The sequence below is a fragment of the Leptomonas pyrrhocoris genome, assembly GCF_001293395.1.
Source record: "Leptomonas pyrrhocoris isolate H10 chromosome Unknown, whole genome shotgun sequence".
NCBI classification, from domain to species: Eukaryota; Euglenozoa; class Kinetoplastea; order Trypanosomatida; family Trypanosomatidae; genus Leptomonas; species Leptomonas pyrrhocoris.
The window spans coordinates 781,048-798,400 of NW_015438363.1; the positions used below are offsets into that span (position 1 = coordinate 781,048).

The following is a 17,353-nucleotide window of genomic DNA, read 5'->3' on the forward strand; positions in this document are numbered from 1 at the left end:
AGTGTATGGGTGACTTCATGTGGAGCAGAATTTCGAACTCAAACCACGTCCAACACGCAGGCAGAACAGCTCGCTGCGGGCACTTCGGTGATGGAGGGGTGTCATTGCGAGACAACGGCGACGTTGCATTTACTTATGCGAGTTAAGCGACACCGTCTTGCGAATGCCTCGTAGGCAACCCTTCTCATCCGAAGAAATAAACGCATGATGGAAATATACATTCCTCTTTCTGTACCATGGAAATTGTCCGTTACGCTCACTGGTGTGTCAGAACAGGGAAGCGTGGGTGGTGCGCATGCGCTCCAACGTAGCCAGGCGTTGATGCCGCGAGCTCTGCACGCTCTCCAAGTCGTTCAAGTCCTCCACCAACTCGTGGAAATACTCATACGAGCGAAGATACTCTGCCGCGAGCGATCGGATCACATGCGAGAGCAGCAGCACCATTCCTTGTTCATAGTTGTTGAGCTGACGCGCCGAGGCGACGCCGTCATGCGAGTTCATCGACGCAGCGAGAAGGGAGTTGCTGTCCTCGCCCGCCTCCGTACAACCAGCAGGGTCGAAGACCTCTGCGTGTCCTTCATAGACTGGCATTGTCAGCATGCTTGCTGTCGCAGTCCCCACCGCACCAGTGGCTGCAGCGGTACGCCTGTCGAGCTTTCCGCCGTCGTGGCGCAAATGGTTGTAATGATTGTTGCTGCCCGTCGCTGGTGGCTCCGTGTGGACGTCTCCCGCAACACGAGCCCGAGCTCGAGTCTTCGGGAGGTTGGAAGGCTCTGGCAAACGCGCGCCCACCACGATGTGCTGCGGCGAACCTCGCATAAACGGCGGTAGGACCTGCCGCCCACTGCCGGCAAAGCTGATTACGCGGTAGAGAGACCGCCAGAGAAGCTTCATGCGCATGTGGATGGGCTTGTGATTGGCGCGGTACCGCAGCAGCCCCCACCACGCCAAAAGGCCGCCCGCGGCGAATACCGGCAGCAGCGCCATCACCTTAAAATTGAGGTCGTTGCCCTCCAGCACCTCATCCACGCCATTCGCGACGCGGCTCATCTCCAGTGCCTGGTATGACATCTGTATGAGAAGGATGCGAGGCAGGTCCCCGAAGAATACGCTGCGGATCGGGTGGCGCACGGAGTGGCGATATTGCTGCTCAATCAGCCCAAGCCCTTCGGGGTCTGCCACACCAGCACGTAGGCGGTCCAGCGTACGGTCGCGCATCTGCTCCAGTCGACTCAGCGGCATGTTCGGGTACATGTCTTCGTGAAAGTCGCGAATAATGTTTGCCAACGACACAGCGTCACGCTCAAAGGCGCCACGGCGGTCCTCGACGCCGGGGCGGACGTAGAAGAGCGACTCCCTCAGCTGCGCGATGGGGTCCAAGAGGTACGACTTCACGATTAGCTGTGCGAGGTGGTAGCGTCCACGCCCCAGTTCCATTAACTCAGCGGGGGTCTTCCGGTAAAGCCAAATAAACGGTGGGATCGTCGTCGCAGCTGCTATCACGATACGCTGCCAATGGCGTGCGGCAGGCGGGTTGTGCGCGCGCTGCACGAATACCTTCAGCCTCAGCACGAGATGACGGGACTGCTGCACACGTTGCAAGAGCGCCACTGCCCCGTCGCGGGCGGTGACCGGGCACCCACTGCCCCTGTCCTCCGCAGGTCGTCGCGCCTCATCGTATACACGCGGCGACGAGCCGGCTGGATAGACCTCCCCTGTCACGGAGGCGCTGAGCAGGCTCTCCGCGAACACTGGTACGCGGCCACCGGCGGTATGTGTCGTCGAGGCATTCCCAAGTGGACGCCCATCCGCGTGCATAAACTCGCCCGGCCACCCGAAAAAATCGTTCGACTCCAGCGCCTCGAGCTGCTGCCCGCTGGAGTGGAACATCGATCGCTGCTCTTTCAACATGGACCAGACAGCCTGGCGAAGCTCGTCGAGCACACAGAGCGCCGCCGCTGCCTCCACCTCCTCCGCTGCCGCCTCTCCCATCGCGGCGCCGTTCGCACGGTCCTGCTCACACGCGCCGTCGAAGACCGATCGATGTGCGTTGTGTGAGTCAACAGCCGCACCGGCACGACTGTCCACGCCGTCTCGTGGTTGCGGTGCGAGTGGAGATAAGTCGTCGTTCATCATCGACACCGGAGCGGGACTCCAAAATACGCTGTTTTGATTCGACAAGAAGTCTCGCCTGTTCGTGATGTACGCACTACGGTTGATGCTGCTGTTCAACTCAGGGATCACCGGCATGCTCACACCAACGGCTCCAATACTGGCCACGCAGGAGCGCGCTGCCGCGGCTGCTGCCGCTCTCGGTGGTGTCGTCATCTCGCAGTGGTGTTGGACTTGCAAAATGACGGAGTTCAGATGCTCCAGCGAGGTGTACGCCGCGCCAATGCAGCTGACGATGAGTCGAAAGGCGTTCTTCAGGGTGAACATGTGACCACTGGTCTCGTACTGCACCTCACTGAGCTGCGCACTGAGACCACGCTTCCACAGTCCCCGCCAGAAGCGTCGCGACGACAAGGCCTGGTGCAGCGAGGCCTGTCGGGGGTGTTCTTGGGCCCACGACCAGTACCAGGCACTCCACGCCACAAAGCCCTGCACGCCCGAGAGGTCGCGTAAGAAGTAAATGACCTGGCAGCGCACCCACACCAGCAGGTGCAGCCAGCCGACTAACTCGACTGCGTAGGCGTGTCGGTCCCACCGGGCCAACGTATTTGTGCCATGGGTGCCGCGAGAAGCAGCGGGGTGCTGCGTCGCCGTGGAATGAGGACAATTTCCACCTTTCCACGCTCCGTTGTGTCCTGTAAAGGAAAAGGAAGCATTGGCCCTGTGTGGCTCGTCCGTGGTGGTGATACTGTTGTGAGCGTGGGAAGCAGCAGCAGATTGGCCTCTGTGCGGCAGTGACGGCGCGGATGCGTCGCCATCCCGTTCACCGCTGCTTTCCACGCACGGCGGTGCTTCTGAACTTCCTGCTGTGGTTTCCGTTCTGATGGTGGGCGTTACTGCAGTAGATGCACCACTCTTGTGGGTCGGGCCCCGCTGAACATCATTGCGTGACCTGGCAGCGTCTCCGTCTTCGGCAGCAGAGGCGTTGGCGTGCGCGAGAGACCCACAAGGCGAGGCGACCCAGAAGTGGCTGTCCGCTGGAACTTCCGTGTGAGCACAGCTTCTCGCCGTATCATCCCCACTGCTGCCGTGCACGGCTCCGCTGTCACTGCGGCGACACCACGATTCCAAAAGGACCTCCGCGGTTGGAAGCGAGGAGGGCTGGGAGGATGCCGAATTTGTTCCGTCTGTGTCGCCGGCGGGTAGCTGACCATTACCCTTGCAACCACTACCACCACCCTTATCTTTCGGCGTTGCAGCTACCCCTGCCGTGTGCCCAGCGAACGCATCGGTGGTACGACGCAGGGAGGCGGAGTACACCCCACTCGCGCCGCCGTCCACGGGCATTGCACCGTCTCGCGTCGACGGCAACGACTCCTCCGCGGCGCCGGCGCCGGTCTCGTGAGTCGAAGAGCCAAGGGGTGTGTGTACAACAGACGCGTGAACGTTATCGACAGTGGCGGCGGCGATGGCGGAGGCGGTAGGTGCGAAAGCGGCCCGCACCCACTCCGGCACACCGGGCAACGACGGCGCTTTCTTCTCCGGCTGCGGCGCAGACGAATGACAAGCGAGAGCGGCAGCCGTTCCTGTGGTGTACTCGCGGCGGTAACTGCGTGCACCGACGCCCCCTCCGCCTTCCATTCGCCTTTCCTCTCGCGGCCGCACCGTTGGGGAGGAAGAAGGAGCGGACGGACTCGCACCGCGCCGCACCCACCCACGCACCCAGCGCCACAGCCGAATTCCCTTCGACTCCGACCGATGTTGATCGCTGACGGCGTCTCGGTGTACCAGCGGGGGCACGCAACACGCATCCTCGAGAAAGGAAACGGAGTGGGGCATCTCTCGCGCGGTGGGGCGAGACAGGCCACCACCGTTATCGTTGCCATCGATTTCTGTTACAAAGAGGGCATCCGAGGCTGGCGAGGGGGCGCACGGCACGCCACTCTCGACGTCCTTCTGGGAAGTCTGCGTGTGGGAGGACCGAACCCGTGCAAGCGAGGATGGCGAAATCACGGTGCGCTCCATCGCCGCCGCACCGAGCTCGCGAGTGGAGCAGTGGAGTACGGTGGCACCACCACCGTCGCCACAGGTCGTTGGCCCAACCTCTTCCAGTACGGTGTGCAGCAGCTTTTCCAGTTCGTCCAAGTTGCGCAGACGACTCGTGCCGAACTGCGCAATACGCGCCCCACTCGCCGCTCCGCGAGGCAGGTGCTCTGCAACGACGGGTGTGTGTGTCAGGCGGGCATAGGCCTTATTCGATTGCGTCTCCAAAGCACTGGCGAAGCTCTGACGGTAGAAGATGGGAGTGCGCACGTCCACATCGTAGTAAGGCATTTTTATGCAGTGAAACTAATACAGAAATATATTGCCGGGGAAGGAAAATGGCGCTTCTTTTTAAGGCGTATGTTGTCTCTCTCCTCCTCTTTCTCTCTCAGATAAATAATAGCTGCTACAATTTCGCTGGTGGGAGGCAAAAGCACATCGAGAAACGCAGAGACACCGAGAAGAACCTCTCTTTTATAATTCAATATTCAAAAGAGAAGGTGTAGAGTAGGTGTGAACAGATACACCAACTGACAGCTTATAACAATAAGAAAAGTATTTCCAGCAAAAACCTTTGTGGAACGCTAGGAAGAACAAAAAAACCTCCGCGGCAATCATCAGTAGTAGTTGAGCTAAGGTGGACGGGTAAACATCGATACTGCTGCTGCCGATTCGTTTATGGAGCACGCAAAAGAAAAAAAGGGTTGCTTACAGAAGTAGAGTTAAAAGAAATCGAGCTGTTAAGAACCTGCTACAATTGATTTCCACTTGTAATACTGTGTGGAAGTAGAGAAAACTCGGAAATGTCAGCCTGCGTAGTATGCTGGTCTAATGAGCAGTTGACCTGCAAGCACACAGCGACAATCTTCTGACGCTGCAACCTCCCTTCCTTACTGGGAGTACGTTGTGTATGGTTGAAGTTGTATAGTACCCATACGTGTCGGCACACACGTGCGATGCTTTGGCACGCAGGACGGAAGAGAAAAGTCGTGAGGAGTGTTCTTCTTCTTTTTTCTACTATTAAGCTTCCAATGAAGCTACGTCAAAGAACGCCAACTACGGCAAACTCATGCGCCAACTCAGACAAAAGGAAAAAGATTGCGTGTGGCTGTTCGTGTGTGCGGAAGGAGGAAGAACAGAGAAGACGGAAGAGCAAACAGGCATGGAACGGCAAATACGGCATTCTTCTTCTGCAAAACAAGACGCTGCAGGCGAAAATCCGCATCTCCGTTAAGAGCACAGCTGGTAGCCATTGACTGCATATATGTCTGTCATCTAAATAGATGGAAAAGAAGCAGTCGTGATCACTCGGCATTTCTGAGAGCTTGCCGCAGCTATCGCGGTCTTACCCCCACCCTCCTTCCCTCCCCATCACAGTGAGAAAGAATCGTGTTTGCGAGTACTTCGCATGACGCAACGCACAACACGTTGAGCGTAGAGCAAACGCATTCCTTCTCTTCTTTTCATTCTCCAGAGAGAAGAAATGCGTGTACTGGAAAGCGCGATATCAAATTGATTTCATTCCTTGTTCTTTTTCTTTTCTTTTGCTATTGTTGCTGTTTGCTTTGTGCTCTAATCCTTTAGTGTTCAGCCTTGCCGCGTGTCGGCACTTTTTGATACAGGTACCATTGAGGAACAGCTCGAGAGATGAACTCGAAAACGTTCGCCAAAATAAAACACAGCACGCGCGCTGACACTGGTGGTCGGTGCCCGTTGTTGATTGCGCTTGATCTTCTGTTTTTCTACACTAATACTCCCCTCAAAGAACCGGGGGGAGAACAGTCTGCCGAGAACAGTGAGGGGAAATACTATTGTACAGATAAGCGCCCGAGCACATTACACCTGATGGATGACAACTCGACGAAGATGAAAAAAAAAGGAAAAGAAAAGTAAAACATAAAAATTGGTTAGAATTTACGGAAAATAAGATATAGAAAAAGAGGATCAAACAACGTTTTATGTAATTCGCAGGCACAACACACATACATAAGAAATTTGATGGAGCCCCCAAAACCAAGAGCAGCGTCGCCGTTTGGTGCATCCACATACCAGTCAACTCAGCACCGCACGTAAAAACCAACGTGCAATAACCGCATATGCGCGTGTGTGCGTGTGAGTGTGCGTGTGTGCGCGCGCTTGCATCATCGGTTTCTCGATAACCGAAAAAAGAAAAAGCAAAAGAAGAGAAAAAATGAGAAAAGAAAAGAAGAGGCCTTTTCTTTTTTGTTTTTCTTCGAGCGTAACACAAGGTCCCTCTTGCAACGAGGCAGATTCTTGTCGAGTGACAAAGAGAGAGAGAGAGAGAGAAAGAAAATGTATGCTTCTTCCGTCACTTTTGATATTGCTTCATTTCTTCTCCGTCTTCAACACTAACATGATGCGATGCCCTCTTTTGGTCATCTTTCTTTCCTTTTGTTGTTGTTGTTCTCCCGTTCGTTTTTTGCCCCGCACGCTTAGGCACCCGGTAACACGAAAGGCGCGTGTGTCTACCGTCGTGCTCCAATTGAGAAAAACAAAAAGCGCGTCTCGCGTGTATAAAACAACAATAACAACAAAGTGTGGATACCTCTCATTATTTGAGAGGAAAGCGAGTCAGCAAACCAATAATTTTACGTTTTTTGGCGGGACGCGCTTTCCAGTTAAATTCTGCATCCACAGCGACACGGATTTTTGAATTTGGCAGGGAAAGGGAAAGCAACGTGCGGAGGTCGGGAAAGGAAGAACAACGTGATGAGATGGGGAGAAAGCATGCGCATGATCAGAGAAAAAAAAAGCCAACAAGAGCAAAAATAATCTTGCACGCAGCTTTCAGACAAGAAAAGAAGAAGAGGGTTCTGGCGAGATGACACCACTACCCCGCTCTCAGTTTGCTAACTCTTCTTTTCATGGGTGGAAGTGCATGGCTCGCACGCGTACATGCAAGCATCGCTCCGTGCCTGCACCTCGCGCGAGCTTTCCGCGACTCTAGCCGCAATTCTTGTAGTTAGAAGGAACGAAGAAGAAAATAAAAATACGCTGAATGCCGTAAAAATAAAAAAGAAAGAAGAGAAAAGCGTTAAAACAAAAAGCGCTAGCTCCCTTCCGAGGGACGGACAGACAAAAATCTGCACAAAGCATCACACACACACACACACATATATGCAAGTAAAAAGAGTCAAGAAGCAGTATTGAGACAAAAGTGGCGTGCAAGAAGAAAAAAAAAAAATCGGTCAGATGCCATTTCTTGCCTTCCAAATCGGGGAAAGAGGGAGAAAGAAATTTCCTATTTTCTCTAAGATAGAATAGACGCATAACAAATTCCACCTCAATATGCTATCGTACTAACTACATTAGGGCCCGTTTTTATTCACCTTACTTCGTGCTTCAAACCTGTACGTTTGTTTGTTTTTATGTTTTGTTGTTGTTGCAAACCTCTTGGTTTCATTTATTTTCCTTAGGCGCGAATAGGGGCGTACGTCATGGGCTTCACGTTGTCGGCGTGGAAGTGGGCACCCGTGCACTTCTTGATGTCATCCACGGTCAGACCCTCCGCCACCTCCTTCAGCACCAGCTGCTTGTCGATCACATCAAAGACAGCCTTCTCCGTCACGATGCGCGAGGTGCAGTTCAGGCCCGTCACCGGCAGCGAGCATTTATCCACGATCTTCGGCTCACCATTCTTGTTGCAGTGCGACATGGTCACCACCACACGAGTGCCGCTCGCGACGAGGTCCATGGCGCCGCCAGGACCCTTGATCAGCTTGCCGGGGATACCCCAGTTGGCCAGGTCACCGTTGGCGGCCACCTCGAGCGCACCGAGCATCGTGAGGTCCATGTGGGCACCGCGAATCATGGCGAAGGAGGTGGCACTGTCGAAGCATGCCGCACCCGGCAGGAAGGAGATGGTCTGCTTGCCGGCGTTAATCCAGTCGGCGTTGACGTTCTCCTCCGTTGGGAAGGGTCCCATACCCAGCAGGCCGTTCTCGGACTGCAGCGTCACCGAGACGCCGGCCGGGATGTAGTTGGCGGCCTCAGTGGGAATGCCAATGCCGAGGTTGACGTACATGCCGTCGGCGAACTCGAGAGCGGCGCGGCGGGCAATCCGCTGGCGGTCATCGTTCGGGTCCACGTTGCTCTTCTTCGCGCCGCTGCCGGACACGGTGCGCTTCTCAATCGGCACCTTGTAGGAGGCCTGCACCACGTGGTTCACGTACACGCCCGGCAGGTGCACTTCGTCAGGGTGGATCTCGCCGTTCTCGACGATGGTCTCCACCTCGGCAATGACGGTCTTACCGCACTGGGCGGCCGGGATATTAAAGTTGCGGGCCGTGCCACGGAAGACGAGGTTGCCGCTCTTGTCCGCCTTGAGCGCCTTCACCAACGCGTACTCGGGGCGCACCGTCGGCTCCAGCACGTACCAGCGCTCGCCGAACTTGCGGGTCTCCTTCGGCTCGGAGATCACGCACGGGTTGCCCTCCTTGTCGTAGCGCACAATCTGCCCACCGGTCTGGCGCTGCGTGCCGTAGGCGGTGGCGGTGTAGAAAGCTGGGATGCCGGCACCACCCGCGCGCATCCGCTCCGCCAGCGTGCCCTGCGGCACAAACTCGAGCTCCACATCCCCCTCGAGGTAGCGCTTCGTGAAGACCTTGTTCATGCCGACGTAGGAGCAGCACATGCGGCGCACCTGCTTCGTCTCGAGCAGGCGAGCAAGACCGAAGCCGTCGATACCCGCAGAGTCGGTGTAGAAGGTCACATCCTTCACGCCTTTCCTCACCATCGCCTGCACCACCGCATCGGGCACGCCAGGGCAGCCGAAGCCGCCAACGGCGACGTGGATGCCGTCGGTCATACCGGCCACGGACTCATCCAGCGAGCAGACCTTGTTGAGGCCGGACAGGCGGCAGAAGTTGCGACGAAACATGGTGGGTGTTCCTGTTATTGCTGCTTTTTGTTGTTGTTGTTTCTCTTCAGAGAAGTGCGAAAGACGATGGAAAACGAGAGAATGAGAGCCGTAGAGGTGATGGATACTTTCTCACTATGCGACGTATTAATAATAATTGTTTAAAAGCGTAAATGAGAAGTGTGGTGAAGAAGAAAGCAGAGGAAAGAAGGGCAGAAAGTGTGCGTCTGAGTGCGTGGTACTCAACGCGCAAAGGAATGCATCGTTCGTAGGCTGGCATGAGAAGAAGGTTACACCTTGAAATGCTCCTGCCTCTCCTCCTTTTTTTCTTTTTGGTTATGCACTGCGGCATGTCCGTTGGCGCAGCAATGACTCACCGATGGACCATTAGTTTTTCCCCTTTCGATTGTTTGCTTGTGTTGTGTCTTGTGAGCTAAGCAGGGAAAAAAAAGAATGGAAGAATTCCAGTCTCTCGAACGATCGTTCTCACGCACTGTACGAATAACACACCGCGCCAGTCGATGCCGCTTCACGCACCATCGGCTTACCGGCCAAAACACCCGCGAGCCGTCCCTGCGGTGAGTGTCGCGGCGAGTCCTCCGCACCCTCCGCGGTCATTCCACTGAGCGCTGTTGGAAAAAGAGCCGTTGAGCCTCGCCGGTCGTGGAGACCACGCCGCTGGAGGAGCTCGAGAGAAGCGAGCGGCGGACGCATGGCTTGCAACATTGCAGTCACTTTGTCCAACCCCTCCCCGACGACTCGTGTGATTCGCTCTTCCCACCGTAGCAGGCTTGCCTGCTGCAGCTCCACTTGTGTTGCCGCGTTCTCGCGCAGCACCTCCAGCAGATTCCCTACGTTGCGGAGTTCCTGCGCAGTAGTCATCATGCCCTCCAATAGCCGCAGCGCCGTGGATGAAGATCGTGTAGACGATGACGTGGTGCCGTGTGGGCGTGTGGGCGCCGTGTAGGTGGATAGAACAGCGGCCGGTGCCCCTCCCAGTGAGCGGACGTACGCGCGAACATACGGCGAGGGGACAGCAGCAGAGGTAGCGGCTGGTGAGCGTGCTGGCGACACGACGGCTCCAACTGGCAACACCGACGACGACGAGGTTCGCTGCGGTGGGGGGCGGATACCCGCCACCCATCGCGATCCGTCGGGCGAGTACCGCGTCACGAACGCGGACGGTGGCGGCGCGGTATACGTCTCGCCGTGCGCAGCACCGCTCACCTCCACGTGCGAACGATGCAGCAGTCCTTTCAGGTCCGCGTAAATACGCTGCTGCTTCTCCGAACGGGATGCGGCGGAGGGCGTCGGTGCACCCCGGCCGCTCGAGGCGACGCCTGCCTCAAGGCCGGAGGGCGTCCCGTTTGTGGAGGGAGCCTCTGCCGCAGCAGCGGCGTCGAGGGCATCCACGAAGCGGCCTCGTCGGGTCTCACCGAGCACCTCCTCCCCCACGCGCTCCACCTGCGCCTCGGCCAAAAGGACGGCCTTCCGTACCGATAGCAGCAGGGCGCCGTCGATATGCACGGTTTGTGCACGTGAACCAGAAACGGTAGCCGCGGTAGGCATTGCGGATCGGCGAGGGCTCTCCGTCTCATCCTCCCTCAGGCGCCTCCACCGGCTCTTCTCATCGGCGGGCTCCTGCTCCCTACTGCGCCACTGGTCATCGTTGGTCCGCATCGCCACGCCTTGCATATTATCCACCGCATCGCGTACGAGCTGGGCAATAGAATCACGCACGTCTTTCAGCGTCTCCGCTACCTCTGCGAGTGCCGTGGTTGTATAGCGAGCGTGGTGCAGGTCCTCTACGTCTCTTCGCAGCAGCGCGGTGTGACGCTGCTCCAGCAGTAACGCGCGTTGGGCATCCGCAAGAGCTGCTTGGAGCGTATAGGGGTCGGCTGCTGAAGTTGGTGAGGAGGTCTTCACGAAGTCCGCAGCGTTGACTTCGGCAGTACTGCTCATCTTTTTCGAAGCAGACAGCGTATTCGTGGCTAACGCAGCGACACCATCGTGCACGGTTGTCGAGACGTCGCGAAGGCTTGGCGTGGCATCGACGGCGACATCATGTCGTTGCCCTTGCGCCAGGGTCTCTTGCTGCTGCTCGGTGATTTGTGATTGAAGGTGCCGCAGCTCAGTGGAGAGCACGCGCTCCATCTCGGCCGCCCGGGCGTCAGCGGCTGCCCGCATTTCTCGAACGCTGCGGTTGCGATGATCCACAACGAAGTTCAACACGTTCTGCACTTCTTGCCGGCGCTGCGTCAGAAATGCACGGCACGCGGCAGATAGACTGTACGAGCGATTCGAATTATCGTTCAAGTGAGATGTAATGAGCGCTTCGTTGTCTTTAAAGGGAAGGACGCCATTTACGTCACCTTGGTTGATTGTCGCGGCTGCCAATTGCGGTGGAGAGCACAGTTGAGGAAGGTCGAGGTATTCCTTGGACAGCGCGGCGTCCACGGCAGCCGCCACGTCTTCTTCGCTCATGGCGGCATACAGCGTGCTCGCGACATCGCGTACAGGCTGTGTCGCTGCACTTTTGTGTGTGCTTGTCGTCAAATCTCTGCCATCGCCAACACTTGGCAACGCGTGTCCAGACGTCGACAAGGCGCTGACATCGCATGAATCCATGGGAGGGTTTCGCTGCTTTAGAACAACTGCAAGCTGTTCACACAGTATGCGAAATGCAAGCTGCGACACGACTGCGCGTTCTTCTGCGTTCTGCAAGCCTGCTCTCAGATGTTTAACTGCTAGGCTCTGCAGACGCGCAGACTGCGCAGCCTTTACGCTGTCCTCCGTCTTTAATTTCAGGGAGGCACACTGCTGTGCTGCGTCAGCCTGTGCATGTCTTGCTTCAAGTAGCTGCTGTTTTCCGTTCAAGTACTCCTCCATGAGAGCACGCAACTCCTCGTGTACCTCGGCCAGCTGTAAACGAAGTGTCTGCACCTCGTTGTTCGAGTTCCCCAGTTGGGCTCGCAGGGCGTCGACTACGTCTTGCGTTTCTCGAAGTTGCGCATCGTGTGCCATCTGCGGCTGCGACAGCGTCTTCTGCTGCTCTGCCTCCCACCTCCGCTTCTCCGCGGCGTGTCGCTGCTCGGCTTCAGCGAAAGCCACCTCATGCAGCTGACTACGTCGCTCCAGCTCGGACTGAATGCGCAGTAACGCATCCAGTTGCAGCTGCACGTCTTCCTTTTCATGATGGGCCGCCTCACAGAGTGCCTGTTGCAGCGCCGCTGCTCGCTCAGCCTGGTTGAGCTGCAAACGTAGTCGTTGCAGTGCACCTTTGGTTGCCGGTGAGAGCTCCTCCGCCGTGTTCGTGCCGCCGCGTGGTGTATCGGGCAGTTGATCCGGTAGTGGTGACGGTGGTGAGAGGGCAATTTGCTGGCTTGGTGCCGTGACAGAGGGCTGCCGTGGCTCGGCTGATGGGGAAGACAGCGTTGACGAAGTGAGCAAAGGAACAACAGGCGGCTGCGGAGGGGAGATGAGGGATGCACTTCTCCATGCACCGGTATTCGATACACTTCGAGAAGGCACGGCTTCGTTCGTCTTGCGAGAACGAGAAGCGGAGGCGCGCGCTCCTGCCTGGTAGGGCTCTGTCATGTCTTCCTTGCTGTTGTCTTCTAATGTATCGTTCGTTGCGCAGCAAGTTCCGCGGCCTTGCTCCTCGTCTCTTCTCTCCGCCGAGGCGCGTGTCGGACCGTCCACGGTGTCCGCACGTCCTGGCGAAATCCAGGCTTGGTTGTCAGGGGAATCATCCGCCATGGCCGGTGACACGAGAACAGCGGGACGATGCGACCGTGAAGCAGCGGTCGCCCTGTCCGCATATGCTTCCACCTGCTGCGTCGCTTGGGCGTTGGGCTCGTCCCGTAGTGCGGCAGGAAGGGGAACTTCGATGAGAGGCGTCGAGCCCGACGAGGACGGCGTTGCGTTTTCTTCTTCGCTGTCTGACGTGTCGTTCATCCCTGACAGCAAGGAAGAGTCTCTGAGCGCAGCTTGCCTCGCCCGCGGTGACGTGGCTGGCGGATGCGATGGGTCAAAGACCGCCTCAGGGCTGCTGGAGGCAGAAGACCCAGAGCTGCTGCGCTGCGACACGTCCTTCACCGGAAGCGGTGAGGTGTGCGCTTTCACGGCGCAATCGTCTCCTTCTTCTTCCATGCAAATCGTGTCGAACGCGGGCTCAGCATGCATCACGTTTCCCTCAGCTGTACACACTGCGTTGCCGTAGTTTTCCAGAAGTCTGTCTTCCTCACCGACGTCTGCTTCTCCTTCCTCCACCAAGGTTTCTTGCAGCATCCACTGCGGAGGCGGCAGCTGGTCAGAGGTGTTTTTGCTCTCCCACTGATGCAGAGCGTCTTCACCTACGCAGAACGGATGAAGCTGCAGTGTGGCCGGTGGAGAGGGCAGCGTGTCATCTCCCGTCTGGTACGGCGCTCGCCCAGGGATGTGACGCAGTGCATTCTCATCCTCATCCTCTGCCATTGTATCCGAAGCTAGCGAGCTCTGTGTCAGTGTGTCTCGCAAATCACAAAACGTTGGCGTTTGCGTGTCCATTGCTCGATGGTTTGTAGAATACTTCTGTGAGCCCTTCATAAAGTACAAGCAGTTGCGTGCACAATAAAAAGAAGGCCCGTTCCACCCCGTTGCGGCGGCGAGAGGAAAGACGCGTCGTGTGAGGTGTGCGGCGCCTCTGACTTCAACGACATGCACCTAATCTGAAATAAAAAACGGGAATTATACGTCAAAGTCAAAGGTGTTTTGCGTGTCAGCCTGATCCATCAACACACACGCACACCAATGTGTATGTAAACCGCTGCTTCTCTATGTGTATAACTCCAATGATGTAAGATATGTTCTCTTCTTTTTTTTTTAAGTTTCGACACGCACCCCAAATCAACGGTAATTCTTGTTGGGTTTCTTCTTGTATTAGGACCTCTTTTCTATGTTTGCGGCTATGACGCGATAGCCTTACTTCGTTTTTAAACGTCCACTGCAAAACTCGGCAGGTGCGCCACCTTCCAGTGGTAAAGCAGCACGGTGCAGGGGAGGGGGGGAGAAGAGCAACAAGTACAAGAGGGAGGAATAGTACCAGCGGCAGCGTGTTGGACAGCAAACGTACGAGGACTCCTTTGGTGAAAAAAGTGACCCTACGACTTATCAGCAGTATTGCTTTTAACGCGCATTCCTCAACGCAGCTCCTTTGCTTTACACGCCACTGCAGCCAGAAACTGACATACACATCTTTGCTGATTCTGGAGCACATCCTCATAGGACACTCGAACCACTCTGCCATCGGGATGGCTTCGTTTCTGTGAACCTCTCTCTCTCTCGCTGTCGCCGTAGAAATGTCAACCTTCCCCTTCAATTCTGTGCCTTTGTGTTGATCGTGTCTATGAAGCTATGGAGAACAGATGCCTTCGAAATGGCCAAGAACGAAGGGCAACGCTCTCGACATTACGTTACAAACAATAAGGAAGAAAAAAGACGCGCGCTTAAGATGGAGAGAGACAGATAGAGTAGCGCTCGCACGCTACGTGCCCGCTCAGTCGCGCGCCTCTACAAAACCGTCCGCAGCACCGCCATCTTCGCCGCTCGCGTCTCCCTCGCCGTCTGCCTCCTCCTCCGCCTCCGCCGTCGCCTCCGCTTTCTTGCGGAACTCGTGATTCGAAATGGTCGCCTTCACCGACAGCAGCAGCATGCGCTCTACCAGGTAGGTGGTGTTCTCGCGGCCGTGCACCTGCGCCACGTTGCGCTCCACGTAGACCTGACGCGGCGCGGTGCTGAAGTGCTCGTCGCGCATGCACTGCTGAAAGCGGAACATCGGCGGCAGCGGCTCCATCCCGGCGCTGGTGCCGCCGGCGAAGGTCAGCACGACGGCGTACTCGGCCTTGTCCTCGACCGGCGTCGCGGCATCCATCACGGTCGCGCTGGTCGTGGTTGAAGGGGTGGCCGCCGCAGAACCGAGGGAGCCCGCGCCTCCCCCGTTCACGCTGGCAATGTCGCCGCCCGCCGACCCAGCGGCGCCATTCGCGTTGGAGGGGGGGAGCGAGCTTCGCTTGGGGCAGGGCGCAGGACAGCACCAAGGGGCGCAGCGTCGTCAGCGCCTGCCGGTCACGCCGGCGGCTCATCGTCAGCGTATAGAAGAGTCTCTCCGCCAGCACGGAGAGGCGTCGCGGTGTGCAGAAGCCCTCCAAGGTAGGTGAGGTCTTGGACGGGTCGGTGGGAAGGGCGTAGTGCAGACCGGTGCTGCTCTGCACATTGCCGGGCTGCATCATCGAGCTGGTGGCATCCGCCACGGCTTGCTGCAGGGACAACGCCTCCGCCAGGGCTTCGTGGAAAGGCTTTTCATTGGGGTCCATGTCTAGTAGCGCGTGAGCGCGCCAGAACTGTCCACGCCCGAACTCCACCAATTGGCGCTGGGCAACCGCCGCAACGTCCTCCGCAGAGAAACTGCCGGTGCTGCTATCGCGCGGTTTCTCCACCACGTAGACGGAGGCGGGCGGGACCGCCGCCAGCACCGCCGTGAACAGCTTACACACGTCAAATGCCGACACCTCCGTGCTGTAGCCGACCTTACGCGAGATGCAGCGGATTTTGTTGCGGTACGACGTGGCGTTGCCCCGCGCGTTGACCCAGTTTTGCAGCTCCGTCTGCACACGTCGCAGTGCCTCGCTGCCCACGTCGGCCGGCACCTCGCGCCACGGCCGCCGGGCCATGGCCATCGAGACCCCGCAGCGGCTCGCGAGCAGCTGACTAAGCCGCGGACGGCCGTCCTCGACGTGGTGCAGATCCAGCGCACTCGCCACCTGCGCATCGTACCAGATGGCGTCCCACAGGGAGGAGTGCCGCAGCAGGTACAGCTGCTCCTCTTCGCGGTTGTTGAGCTGCATGCTGTTGGTGGTGGCCTGGCGGACTTGGTTCACGGCCTCGTCGGTGCGATCACGCAGCACACCACGGCGGACGCTCTGCTGCAACGACACCGCCTCCTGCAGCGGGGCCATCTCCACGAGGTAGCTGCCGTAGTCAATCAACCGACGGAGGTACAAGTCGCACACCCCGACGGCGGCGTGCCAGAGAATGGAGTCGTTGAAGCGATGCAGAATGACGGAGAGATCGTACATCTCTACCGCACTGCTGCGACCTGCGCAGGCGCAGGCATAGTAGAGCGTCTGCAGATGTGGCGGTACCTCGCCGTCCTCGGCGCGCCAATCAATGCGGTCTTGGCTCTGCGACGGTGTTGCGTCGTCGCCGTCGCCGTCGAAGAGTTCGGCCTCTGCATCCTCGTCGTCACTGCTGCTGGAATTGCTGCTGCTGTCTGACAGTTCCGACTCCTCGTCGTACTCCTCGTTCCTGTCGTGGCCCACGTCAGAGTCGACGCCGTCGTTGCTGTCTTCCTCCTCCTCCCCTCCATCGACGTCATCAGCAACGCGGGCAGCTTCTCTGCGCGGTCGACGATGAGGACGAGGAGGAGAACGCGGGTGTTGCCGACGGCTCTCTCGTGCGGCCTTCATGGCGTGCCGGCGACGGTGACGACGTCGCCGCTGCGCCTCCGCTGCGCGCTGCGTGCGGAAGAAGGTGTCGACCTCTTCCTGGATGCGCTCGCTGCCCCACACGATAAGCCGCTCGCCATCCTCGCGGCGGAGATTGTCCAGGTGAAAAGGCCGGTAGGCGTCGACGACGATGACAACATGGCGGGAGAAGTCGAAGTACTCCCCGAGCGCTACTGGTGCACCGAGGCCAACGAGGATGAAGAGGTCATCCACCAAGGGGCTGTCCTCGTCTTCGCGTTCGCTTTCCTGGGCAAAGTTGGTCTGCCCGATGAACCGCCGGACGTCGTCGTAGGAGCCGGTGGGGTGCAGCTTGAAGGGGAAGAGAAACACCTTCAGCAGGTAGGTGAGGCTGAGAGAGGCGGCGGCGGCATCGGCTGTAGGCGCAACGAGAACGTTGACGGCCTTGAGTGTGGAGAAGTAGTAGGTGGAGATGCGCTCCCACGGCTCCGGCGCACCCGTGCGCTCGCTCATCGTCCAGAAAGTGGAGATCTACACTTTCGTGGTATCAACAGATGAATTCTCTATCTACCCTACCGTGATGATCTATGTATGAGAGTTGTGGATCTTAGCGCGAACCTGACGAGCGGTTCTAAAAGCGAGAGTGACAGTTGCTATTTTTCCGTTTGTGCGTGTGTGTGTATGACACTGCTCGCGCCCAAGCTTGAGAAGGACGTGAAAGACCGCAGAGAGTGCTCTTCTACGGAAAGCAAGTGCGATGGGGAGGGGGGGGATCTATGATTACTCAGAAGCGATGGCGGAATGTCTGCTACGCAAA

The 17,353-nt window shown here is 57.6% G+C and overlaps 4 protein-coding genes across 6 annotated transcripts; all 4 read right to left on the reverse strand.

Annotated features, from left to right (window-relative positions):
• Window positions 1–267: 267 nt before the first annotated feature.
• ABB37_04434 (hypothetical protein) lies at window positions 268–6,802 on the reverse strand (the record flags this gene model as incomplete). 2 transcript variants are annotated; one of them, XM_015802112.1, is made up of 1 exon in its annotated part: window positions 268–6,802. In XM_015802112.1, exon 1 carries the CDS (start codon window positions 4,444–4,446, stop codon window positions 268–270), a length of 4,179 nt encoding a protein of 1,392 aa, XP_015659513.1. In that variant the 5' UTR covers window positions 4,447–6,802. The 2 variants fall into 2 exon arrangements, with proteins under 2 accessions (XP_015659513.1, XP_015659512.1); XM_015802111.1 differs by having other exon boundaries at window positions 268–5,264.
• Window positions 6,803–7,588: 786 nt separating this feature from the next.
• On the reverse strand, window positions 7,589–9,170 carry ABB37_04435 (putative mitochondrial Succinyl-coa:3-ketoacid-coenzyme a transferase-like protein; the record flags this gene model as incomplete). The annotated part of the gene is made up of 1 exon (XM_015802113.1): window positions 7,589–9,170. The coding sequence occupies exon 1, from the start codon at window positions 9,053–9,055 to the stop codon at window positions 7,589–7,591; it is 1,467 nt and encodes a 488-aa protein (XP_015659514.1). The 5' UTR covers window positions 9,056–9,170.
• A 350-nt stretch (window positions 9,171–9,520) lies between these two features.
• On the reverse strand, window positions 9,521–14,044 carry ABB37_04436 (hypothetical protein; the record flags this gene model as incomplete). Its single annotated transcript, XM_015802114.1, has 1 exon — window positions 9,521–14,044. The coding sequence occupies exon 1, from the start codon at window positions 12,791–12,793 to the stop codon at window positions 9,521–9,523; it is 3,273 nt and encodes a 1,090-aa protein (XP_015659515.1). The 5' UTR covers window positions 12,794–14,044.
• A 476-nt stretch (window positions 14,045–14,520) lies between these two features.
• ABB37_04437 (putative cell division cycle 45 (CDC45)) lies at window positions 14,521–17,345 on the reverse strand (the record flags this gene model as incomplete). 2 transcript variants are annotated; one of them, XM_015802116.1, is made up of 1 exon in its annotated part: window positions 14,521–17,345. In XM_015802116.1, the coding sequence occupies exon 1, from the start codon at window positions 17,047–17,049 to the stop codon at window positions 14,521–14,523; it is 2,529 nt and encodes an 842-aa protein (XP_015659517.1). In that variant the 5' UTR covers window positions 17,050–17,345. The 2 variants fall into 2 exon arrangements, with proteins under 2 accessions (XP_015659517.1, XP_015659516.1); XM_015802115.1 differs by having other exon boundaries at window positions 14,521–17,342.
• Between the last annotated feature and the right edge of the window lie 8 nt (window positions 17,346–17,353).